Source organism: Bos grunniens, chromosome 7 (genome assembly GCF_055505025.1).
Source record: "Bos grunniens cultivar Pamir isolate PY7600 chromosome 7, Bosgru_T2T1.0, whole genome shotgun sequence".
Lineage (NCBI taxonomy): Eukaryota > Metazoa > Chordata > Mammalia > Artiodactyla > Bovidae > Bos > Bos grunniens.
In genome coordinates, this window is record NC_141171.1 from 84,523,940 (window position 1) to 84,536,031 (window position 12,092).

A 12,092-nucleotide genomic window follows, 5' to 3' on the forward strand; every position below is an offset into this window, starting at 1 on the left:
ACGTAAACTGGTATAGCTACTATGGAAAGCAGTATGGAAGTTTCTTAAAAAGTTAAAAACAGAACTACCATATGATCCAGAAATTTTACTTCTCAGCATATATCCAAAGGCAATGAAAACAGGACATAGAAAAGATGTCTGCGCTCCCACGTTCACTGTGGTATTACTTATAAGTATCAAGATATGGAAACAGCGTCAGTGCCATCAATGGAAGAATGAATAATGAAGATGTCACACACGCTCTCATGCGCGCGCACGCGCACACACACACACAGAAATATTATTCAGCTATGAGAAAGAAAGAAATCATGCCATTTGAGCCTGTGTAGGTCGGAGAAGGCAATGGCACCCCACTCCAGTACTCTTGCCTGGAAATCCCATGGGCGGAGGAGCCTGGTAGGCTGCAGTCCATGGGGTCCTAAGAGTCGGACACGACTGAGCGACTTCACTTTGACTTTTCACTTTCATGCATTGAAGAAGGAAATGGCAGCCCACTCCAGTGTTCTTGCCTGGAGAATCCCAGGGACGGGAGAGCCTGGTGGGCTGCCGTCTATGGGGTCGCACAGATTCGGACACGACTGAAGTGACTTAGCAGCAGCAGCAGGTGGACCTTGAGGGTATTATGCTAAATGATATAGCCAGTCAGAGAAAGACACATGCTGCCTGGTGTCACTTACTTGTGGAATCTAATACAAAGTCAAACTCATTGAAACAAAGAGTAGAAAAATGGTTATAAGAGCTGAGGGGAGTGAGAAATAGGACAAATGTTGGAAAACGGTATAAACTTTCAGTTACAAGATGAATAAGGTCTGCGGATCTAACATAAAAATGGTGATTATAGTTAATAACATTTACTGTAAATTAGAACACTGCTAAGAGTAGAACTTAAATGTCCTCACCAAAAATAAAAAAATTGAAAATGTAGTTCTGTTCAATTTGGTGACATTGAGTGTATCAATTTTCTGTTGCCACTTAGCAAATTGCTACATGATCATCTAGACGTTCAAATAGGGAAGTATCTGTTTTTAGGCTCATTCAGGTTTGTAGTAGAATTAATTTAATCGCAGCTGTATGACTGAGGGCTCTGGCTTCTTTCCAGCCCTCTCGGGTCCTGGAGGTTGCCCTCCTGCCACAGAATCTTATTTCTGGGCAGTTTCCAATGTGGCTTCCTGCTTTGTCAAGGCCAAGAGGGGAATCTCTGGCTCTAGTATGCTAAAACAGTATTTTATGTAAAAAGAAATATTTTTTTTAACATATTCTATTGTCTAGACTCAAGTCACAGATCCTCCTGTACTCTGGATGAAGGGATCATATAAGGGCATGACTCTTGTGGGGTTCATCTTGGGGGTAGCTGTCGTATCTTTCCAATCTCATGATTAAATGTCCCAGTGTAATCACTTGAAAACTAAGCATATATTAATGTATCTCATGAGATATTTTTATATTAAAATATGCATCCCCAAATGGTTTAAGAGATATTAGAGAATGTCTGTTCTCACTAATATTGATATTTTTAGCTATTTGAATACAAGTATTCCTAATTGATTTACTGCATTTCATACAAATAATATTCCAGTTAGCTTACAATTCTTTTTCTTCTCTTCTGTTTTTCTTTTTTCACTCTTACAGGCTCAGTAAATTAACTCATAATGTTCTCCATTTTGCATTTATTCATATCCTGAGGTCTTCTCTCTTTGTAACAAAATGTATTTTTGATCTTCAGGGATGGTTTCATCTACAATCCTTGTATCTGTGTTTCCTTACAAAAAGGGAGAGAGAGGGAGCTAGCTAGTGCTAGCAACTGCGGCATTCAGAATAACAAAGACAGGCATTGAAAGGCTGGGCTGGATTGACATCAGTAGCAAAAACAAAGCATTATTTATGAGGCCTGCCTGGCTACAATTTTCCAGTGGTAATTTTTATTCCCTAACTCATTCCTCTTTTAGCATACACATTTAATAAAAACATTATGGAACAAAACCCAAAAGCCATCTGATGCCAAAGCACTCTTAAGTATTGCTTAGCATGATGAAAAATGCTGTAAGAACAAATCGTTGTGACTAGGATATTAATGGGGCAAGCCATAGCTTCAAAGTGGCTGCAGGTATAGATTTTGGTACACCAGGTAAACAAAGTAGCAGCATTTGCCTTTGGATAACACAGAAAGCTACACCTTTATCTAATCGCCAGGCTAAAGCTTCCCCCACTTTGGAGTAAAACTATAGTGCTAGTATTTGGGAGCATTATCACAATGGACCAGACAGCTGAGGTAATGATGTAACCAGGGTTACTGAATAATTCACTGCATGCATTAGCAAGAAGATTATATAGTTAATCAACCCACATACTTCCTGAGTCCTTATTAAATGCAAGACACCCAGGGACAAAATCACCTATAATCAAATGAGATGATGCAAATGATAGCACAATATACATTGCATCTCCATTAAAATGTGAGTTATGACTATTTAAAATAGTATAAATTATTTTTACCTTGTTTTACAGCTGGGCCCCCAAAATGGCAAGACAGTGCTTTTATCTACTCTGTTGGGATTGACCCAGAGTTATCTGGATTGAAGTACATTATGCTTAAAATCAAGCATACTGGGAATGGGGTCAAAAGGTTAATGGTGATGGGTACTAACTAAATGTATTGCAATAATCATTTCACAACATATATAAATCAAACCATTATGTTGTGCATCCTCAAATTGTACACTGGTAGATGTGAATTTTATCTCATTAGAACCAGAAAATTAGTTAACAGAGAGCAAGTCAGATTCTTAGGAAGGTGGTCCCAAAACTCCATTATTTTCACTATATATAAGTAGTAAGATCAAGAGTCTTGGCTCCTCATTAAATACATGGACTGACTTGGAGAGAAAAGAGTGCATTTGTGGATGCCCAATATTCCAGACGAACCTAATTTATTAACCAGGGCTCTAAATTAGAGATGTTTTTCTTCTATGCTCAGTTGTGTCCAACTCTTTGCGACCCCATGGACTACACAGTCCATGGAATTCCCAGGCCAGAATATCAGGTTGGGTAGCCTTTCCCTTCTCCAGGGGATCTTCCCAATCCAGGGATCGAACCCAGGTCTCCTGCACTGCAGGTTTATTCTTTACCAGCTGAACCACCAGGGAGCATCACAGAGTTGGACATGATTGAGCAACAGAATTGAACTTCTGTACAAAGTGTTATAGACCCCCAAACCATCATGTTATTACCACACATACCTCTGATTATAAATGCAGAGCTTGGCATAATATTGGCACATTTTATACATAAAGACATTGAGAAATGGCTTTTACACATTTCCCAGTTATGAAAGGAAAGTTATAATTTAGCCTTAAGTCAATTTCCCTTCTTTGGGCTCTAGGCTTTTTTTTTTCTTCTTATTTTCAATTTCTTTATCATTTACTGAGCAGCTTTTGTTATTGTGCATTTCTCTTCCACAAATAGAGCCCTGAATTCAAGGCACTAATCCAAGTTACTTATTAAGTGGATTTTGATTACATATAATTCAGTGCTATCTCTTTGACTTGTCAAGTTTGGTATTGCCTTCAGCTGGAGTCAGTCAGTCAGTCAGTCAGTTCAGTCGCTCAGTCATCTCCAACTCTTTGCGACCCCATGAACTGCAGTATGCCAGGCCTCCCTGTCCATCACCAACTCCTGGAGTTTACTCAAACTCATGTCCATTGAGTTGGTGATGCAATCCAACCATCTCATCCTCTGTTGTCCCCTTCTCCTCCTGCCTTCAATCTTTCCCAGCATCAGGGTCTTCTCAAATGAGTCAGTTCTTCCTATCAGGTGGCCAAAGTATTGGAGTTTCAGCTTCAGCATCAGTCCTTCCAATGAATATTCAGGACTGATTTCCTTTAGGATTGACTGGTTGGATCTCCTTGCAGTCCAAGGGACTCTCAAGAGTCTTCTCCAACACCACAGTTCAAAAGTATTAATCCTTTGGCTGGAGGGCATGTATTAATACAAGATTTTTCTTTGGCCTTTCTGCTTTGCAATTAGCAGCAGTAATATCTGACCATAGACAACCAACAGCCCTCAACCCAGATGGCTTCTGATGCTGCCTTCATATTCTTTAGTGAAGGAGGATGAGACTTTTCAAACAATTACAATATCCTTTCAATCTGCAGGTTGCCATTTTGATGCTAATGTAGTTTAGTTCTCAAAGAATATTTAAATTGCTCAACAGATGCAGTCTCCTGACATTTGTCTTCAATTCAAAGGGAGTTTCAAATTTAAAGGCACATAAAATGGTCTTCTTGCAGTGAAGGCTCTTGCTTCTATACTTACCAGTTAGAATTTCATGTATAAAAGAAAAGTTAATGTGTCTTTACTTTAAATTAATTTTCACCTTCTTTAAATTTTTTTCAATCTAATAATCAAGATACCACTTTTTAGCATTTTTATTTTATTTTATATTTTTGTAATATAGAAAAGCCTGAAGCCTAATTAATAGGTTCCTGTAAATTCTATGTAAACCTAGCATACTCCTGGCAAAAGCAGATAGGTAATGAGGTTCAACCCTTCAAAACAGCCTCATAGAACCCAACAATCCACCTGTCCAGAGACCACTTGGCCAACTTTTTACAACAAACCTTTAAAATCCAAAGTAGCTTTGGCTGGATGGAGAGAGTCCTACAACATGAGTGAACCCACAATTATTTGCAACTTTGTCAGTGGTACCCTGCTGTTTGGAAAGTTCTTGATCAAGAGCTTTAGATGTTAGATATCACAGGAAGAGAGACACTAAGTTCAGACAGAGGCAAATATCACCAACCTCAGTGAGTACACAAAAGAATTAAAATTTAGGAAGAAATGAACTTGCCTAGAGGCGTTTTATTAAAAGTTAATATATAGCTTGATGAAACATTTTGTTAAGTTCTTCTATAGTGTAGTGAAGGAATATATAGGATTGTTGAGCAGTACCCCACTGGCCTAAAAGTCTGTGTTTGCCCTGCTTCAAGACTGAAGAAAGAACCTGGAGTCAGCAACAGAGCCATCAGTGGTTTAATGGACAGGGAATATTTTTATTCCCTGACTCATTCCTCTTGAGCATACACATTTAATAAAATGTTATGGAAGAAAACATCAAACAAAGGTTAACCATTTTCATTGTTCTATATGCCAGCAATGAACAAGTGGAATCTGAATTTAAAAACATGTCATTTACATTAGCAGCCCCCGAGATGAAATACTTAGGTTTAAATCTAACAAGGTATGTATGAAATCTACATGAGGAAAACTACAAAAGCCTGAAGAAGGAAATTTTTTAAAAATCTAAATAAATGGAGAAATATTCTATGTTCATAAATAGGAAGGCTTAATAATGTCAAAATATCAGTTATTCTCAAAGTGATCTACAGATTCAATCCAATCCCAATCAAAATTCCTTCAAGTTACTTTATGGGTAATGACAAACCTTCTAGAGTTTATATGAAGAGGCAAAAGACCCTGAATAGCCAACACAATACTGAAGGAACAAAACTGGAGCGTTGCTACTACTTGGTAATTAACACAGTGTGATACTGGTAAAAGAACAAATGGGCTGATGGAACAGAGTACAGAGCCCAGCAATAGGCTCCCATAAATATAGTCAACTGATCTTTGACAAAGAAGCAAAGACAATATAACGGAGCAAAGATCGTGTTTTCCGCAAATGGTGCTAAAACAACTAGAAAATGAATCCAGACACAGAGCTTATACCTTTCACCAAAACTAGCTCTAAATGGATCACAGACCAAAATGTAAAATGTAGAACTAAAGATAATACAGGAGAAATTCTAGATGACCTTGAGAATGGGCATAACTTTGAAAATACATCAACGGTATAACCTGTGAAATAAATAATTCATAATCTAGACTTCATTAAAAGCAACACTTCTGGTTTGCAAAAGACAATTTTGAAAGAATGAAAAGACAAGCCAGACTATGAAATAATATTGACAAAGACGCATATGATAAAGAATATTACTCAAAATGCACAAGTAACTTTTAAAACTCTTTAATAAGAATATAAACGACTTGGCTTAAACATGGGCAAACCCTAAACAGACATCTCACCAAAAAAGATGCATGAATGACAAATAAGCACATGAAAAGGAACTACACATCATATGTCATTAAGCTCATTTAAAAAAAAAAAAAAGATACTGCCACATACCTATTATAATGGCCAACTTCTGGAACATTGGTATCACAAAATGCTGGTGAAGATATGGAACAAAAGGAACTTTGATTCATCGTTGGTGGAGATGCAAAATGGTATAGCCACTTTGGAGGACACTTTTGTAGTTTCCTATAAAAGTAAATACACCCTTTACCATACAATTCATTAATTTCACTCTGGTATTTACCCCAAAAAGTTGAAAAATTTATCTTCTCAAAAATCTGCACATGGATGTTTACAGCAACTCTATTCATAAATGCCAATACTTGGAAGCAACCAAGATGTCCTTCAGTAGGCAAGTGGATAAATGAAGTGTGGTATGAAAGACACAAAGGAAACTTAAATGTGTATTAGTAAGTGAAAGAAGCTAACCTGAAAGGCTGCATACTGTATGATTATGATCTGACATCCTGGAAAAGGCAAAACTATAGAGGCATAGAAAGATCAGTGGTTGCTAGCGGTTATGGGCCTGGGAAGGAACTGACTAGAGCACACACGGTTTTAGGGCGGTGAAAATACTCTTTATAATACTATAATGATAGACACACATTATTACCATCTTGCCAAACTGACAGGATGCACAATACCATGAGCTAAAGCTGAGATAAACTATGAACTTTGGGTGCTTATGATATGTCAATGTATGTACCTCAGTTGGGATTAATGTACCACCCTGGGGGATGTTGATCACTGGGGAGGCTGTGCATGCATGGGCATGTGGGATATACAGGAAATCCTGTATATTTTCCTCAATTTTGTTGTAAACCCTAAATTGCTCAAAAACTAAGGCCTTAAGAAAGAAAAAAATATATTCAAGGAAAATAACACACAGTATGTGTCCTTACAAAAATTTGTGATCTAACTGTAGAAATATATTGTGACCATGAGATGTTAAATAACAAATATAGAAAACGTGATGTATGATATTTCATGCTTAATGAGTCCAGAAAGAGTTGTGAGTTAAGAACAAGGAAATTTCTGTATGAGATGGATTTGCTCAGGAAGATTCAATGGAAAAGAAGAGATTGAAGTCAATTCTTGAAGGATAGCTTGGTTAAAGAAAAAGGAGAATGAGGAGCCTGGATTAGAGATTAGGTTATAAATGACATATCATTCTTTAAAGTAGTGTCCCTGACCTTCCTGTTCTGGGATTAATATATGAGTTTGCTGTTCTTAAAATGACCGATGAAATATTGTTTTAACCTACTGTGGACAATCTTTATAAGACAGTGCTATGTTTAAAAATAAATTTGATGAATACTTTGTTGATTTCATGATAAAACACCATTATAAAGGAAGTTCTATATTGAAGTTTGCCTACTCCATTTTAGTTCAACAATAAAAGACAGGACATTGATTTAATGTAAACATCATAATATTATTTTCTTGAAATTCAAAAATATCATACAAAGGAAACAAAAAAAACAAGCAAAAAATATTTGTAACAGATAGCAATTTCTTGAAACTACCTGGTTTTACTTATTAATGCTTATAGAAAACCTAGTACATAGAGGACACATAAAAATCTTTTTCTAGCTTTAAAAACAATTCAACTAATTTAAGTCTCATCTCACATTAAGCATTAGTTCAGTTCAGTTGCTCAGGCATGTCTGACTCTTTGCGATCCCATGTACTGCAGCACGCCAGTCTTCCATGTCCATCAGGGAAGCCAGAGTTTACTGAAATTCATGTTCATTGAGTCAGTGATGCCATCCAACCATCTCATCCTCTGTCATCCCCTTCTCCTCCTGCCTTCAAACTTTCCCAGCATCAGGGTCTTTTCAAATAAGTCACTTCTTCACATCAGGTGGCCAAAGTATGGGAGTTTCAGCTTCAGCATCAGTCCTTCCAAAGAATATTCAGGACTGATTTCCTTTAGGATGGACTGCTTGGGTCTCCTTGCTGTCCAAGGGACTCTCAAGAGTCTTCTCCAACACCACAGTTCAAAAGCATCAATTCATCAGTGCTCAGCTCTCTTTATGAAGAAGGCAATGGCAACCCACTGCAGTACTCTTGCCTGGAAAATCCCATGGATGGAGGAGCCTGGTAGGCTACAATCCATGGGGTCGCAAAGAGTTGCACATGACTGAGTGACTTCATTTTCACTTTTCACTTTCCTGCACTGGAGAAGGAAATGGCAACCCACTCCAGTAGTCTTGCCTAGAGAATCCCAGGGATGGGAGCCTGGTGGGCTGCCATCTATGGGTCACACAGAGTCAGACACGACTGATGTGACTTAGCAGCAGCAGCAGCTCTTTTCATAGTCCAACTCTCACATCCATGCATGACTACTGGAAAAACCATAGCTTTGACTAGACAGATGTTTGTTGGCAAAGTAATGTCTCTGCTTTTTAATATGCTATCTAGGTTGGTCATAACTTTTATTCAAAGGAGCAAACATCTATTAATTTAATTTCACTGCAGTCACCATCTGCAGTGATTTTGGAGCCCAACAAAATAATATCTGTCACTGTTTCCATTGTTTCCCCATCTATTTGCCATGAAGTGATGGGACTGGATGCCATGATCTTACTTTTCTGAATGTTGAGTTTTAAGCCAATTTTTTCACACTCCTATTTCACTTTCATCAAGAGGCTCTTTAGTTCTTCTTCACTTTCTGCCATAAGGGTGGTGTCGTCTGCACATCTGAGATTATTCATATTTCTCCTGGCAATCTTGATTCCACTTGTGCTACATCCAGTCTAGCATTTCTCATGGTGTACTCTGCATATAAGTTAAAGAAGCATGGTGACAATATACAGCCTTGACATACTCCTTTCCCAATGATTTGGAACCAGTCTGTTGTTCCATGTCCAGTTCTAACTGTTGCCTCTTGACCTGCATACAGATTTCTCAGTAGGCAGATCAGGTGGTCTGGTATTCCCATCTCTTTCAGAATTTTCCACAGTTTATTGTGATCCACACAGTCAAAGGCTTTGGCATAGTCAATAAAGCAGAAGTAGTTGTTTTTCTGGAACTCTCTTGCTTTTTCCATGATCCAACGGATGTTGGCATAGTTTTTTTCTTTTTTTACATTTTGGATGATGATCCTTACGTAATGAGTTGATAAATTATGGGCAAAAAATTAATTTTGAATGCAATAATTTTGTGTATATAAATGTATAAGCTACAGCATGTTTTGATTATGGAATGGGGCTTAATTTTCTTTTGGAGTTAATTATATAAATTACAGATAAATTCATCACATATATTGTCATCTCATCATATTTTAAAATTTCATAAGTTATTTCTTTTAAATAATCAGCCAAATGATTTTTTTAAATTGACATGACAGTATATTGCTAACAACTTGTTCAATTTAAAAGGTTAGAAATTCATTATTAAAAATCTGAGATAATTCTGCATTAACTCTAATTTATACTGATTTTGACAGCTTTTCAGTAACATGATATGGCAGTAAAATTAATATAAATCACACCTTAATGTTATTTTTAAAAGCCCTAAGCCTATCTTTTGAATAACAGATATTTCTATAAATTGCTCATGTATTATTAAGGCACAGAGCTAAGTTATACAGACTATGATAAAAGTGTGATGTAAATCTCAAGTTACATTCACTTATTCACCGATGCAGTCATGTCTTGGTCTTCTAGTTTTGTTTAATGCCTTTCACCCTTTGGTGATTTTCACATAGGGAATGATACTCCCTCCCCTAAAATTTCTCTCTGAAACACTCTACTTTCAGAACACATTATTTCGTCTTTTCAGTTCACTTTCTGTAAAGCATGCCCTTTTCCCATGTTAAAGTTCTACATCATCGTAGAGGCTACAAGTCCATGAATCCCACCACCTACTGTCAATTTGCTCCTTCGTCAATGGCCTCCCTGCTGCTGCTGCTGCTAGGTTGCTTCAGTCATGTCCGGCTCTGTGCAACTCCAGAGATGGCTGCCCACCAGGCTCCCCTGTCCCTGGGATTCTCCAGGCAAGAACACTGGAGTGAGTTGCCATTTCCTTCTCCAATGCATGAAAGTGAAAAGTGAAAGTGAAGTCGCTCAGTTGCGTCTGACTCTTCACGACCCCATGGACTGCAGCTTACCAGGTTCCTCCATCCATGGGATTTTTCAGGCAAGAGTACTGGAGTGGGGGTGCCATTGCCTTCTCCACTATTGCCTCCCTATCCTACCTAAATTTCTTGATCCATATAACCACACTCTTGCAAACACCTTCTGCCCTCTGCTTTCTTCTTGCCTGGACCCATGAACTGAATATCTGGTGAAAACCAATCAGTCCTAGACTAAACAAAACAAACCCCCACAACTGGGGAGGTTGGTTTCAGTATAAATATACCTTCATCTCCTTAATACTACTCAAGTTTTCTCCTCTCTACCATTGCCACCAACTTCTCTTTCCCTATTGTCTACCTCCATACTTTGTTATGGCCCTCCTTAATCTTTGGCCAGTTTTCATGATGTGTTCTGTAAAATGTAAAATCACTTTCTACCACTCCCAAGGTTAAAAGGCTATAAGAGTTGTCAGTTCCCCTTAAGTAGTGTCCTAAATCCTTTAAGGAAATTTAAGTACTCTACATTACACAGCTCTTTCGTCTGTCTTTTCTTCTTCTCTTAGGCTGTCTTTTTCTTCAGCACACTTACTTCATATATCCTTTCACTCCCTTAAATCTTCTCACTGGGGGCCTTACTCATTTCTGCAGTTAGACTGCTGGACAGCCTCTTTTCATTTTCAGGTAGGCCTTCCCTAGTCTCCTAATCTGAGATAGATTCTTCAGGACTATCTCTCAAAGCATCTTTTCTTCTAATCATTTTTCACCATGTGTAGCTACAGTTTTACATTTTCCTTTGCTTACTCTGTGCATCTCCCAGTAAAATCTATGACCCAGCCAGCAGGGCACCTTACCATATGCCCACTGTATAGCAGAATATCTGGAACACAGACATTACCTCATAAGTATTGGTTAAAGGTGAAAAACTGAAACTGTAAATGAAGTGTGCTGTTGGTTGACAAATACAGCAATTTGAGAACACCACATTTTCAATACTTGTACATAGCTGAGAAAAAATCCATTAGGATTTCTTAAATTACCAATGGATTAACATGTTTTTTAGAAGTTCTATCGATATATGATTTAAGTCTAATAAAATGAACTAATTGTTTTAACTTTTTCAACACAGGTATTGTGCAATCACCAATTTATATATTCCTGAAAGAAAAAAAGAAAGTGAAATCGCTCAGTCGTGTCCAACTCTTTGCGACCCCATGGACACCAGGCTCCTCCGTCCATGGGACTATCCAGGCAAGAGTACTGGAGTGGGTTGCCATTTTTAATATGGTTCTAAACCAACTTTACTATACAGAGGTAGAAACCAACAGCCATGGAATTTAAGTGACTCTCCAAAAGCCATGCAACTAAGTAAGTGGCAGAACTGCTAACAGAATCTGAATATAAACTGTAAATCTTCCTTTTTAATAAACTATAATGTAAAAATCTTCCAAACGTTTAGGTTTTACCTAGCTACTTATTTAAAGTATGATGACAGAGGATTTTAATAAGGTCCTAAGGTATTGAGTTATTGTGGTTCATATGTTCTAATGGTATCTAAGTAACACTTTTCAGCTCCGTGGAACACAGTGTTGCTTTTCTGTAATTGGTTTCCAGTGAGCCTGTATTATTATTATATCTGTATTATTCAGTTCTCTTTGTTAGTACTCCACACAGAGGTTTCCTATACAATTGATACATGTTTACTCACAAGCACACTGATATTTAAGCCCTCTCTAGCTATGACTTTAAATTTAGTTAAACTGCATTTAGTTCTTGATTGAAGGCTCTGGAGATAAGATCAGATCTGTCAACTTGACTGCATCCTCAAGACCTCCAGAAGAGGGTTTTATAGGGGAAATAGAAACAGACAAGAAGTATAAGTTG

General features: G+C 37.6%; 1 protein-coding gene across 3 annotated transcripts in view; it reads right to left on the minus strand.

The window, feature by feature from the left end:
- Positions 1-12,092, minus strand: part of EDIL3 (EGF like and discoidin domains 3) — an 805,907-nt gene that overhangs the window by 625,019 nt on the left and 168,796 nt on the right. Inside the window, exon 2 of one of the 3 annotated variants that reach the window (XM_086412886.1) lies at positions 6,182-6,316. The exons of 1 other annotated variant lie outside the window; for it this stretch is intronic. In XM_086412886.1, the coding sequence (XP_086269012.1) occupies positions 6,182-6,209 (28 nt within the window). In that variant the 5' untranslated portion in view covers positions 6,210-6,316. Of the gene's footprint in view, positions 1-6,181; positions 6,317-12,092 lie in introns of those variants that run through there. One more of the 3 variants, XM_086412884.1, reaches the window with a different exon arrangement.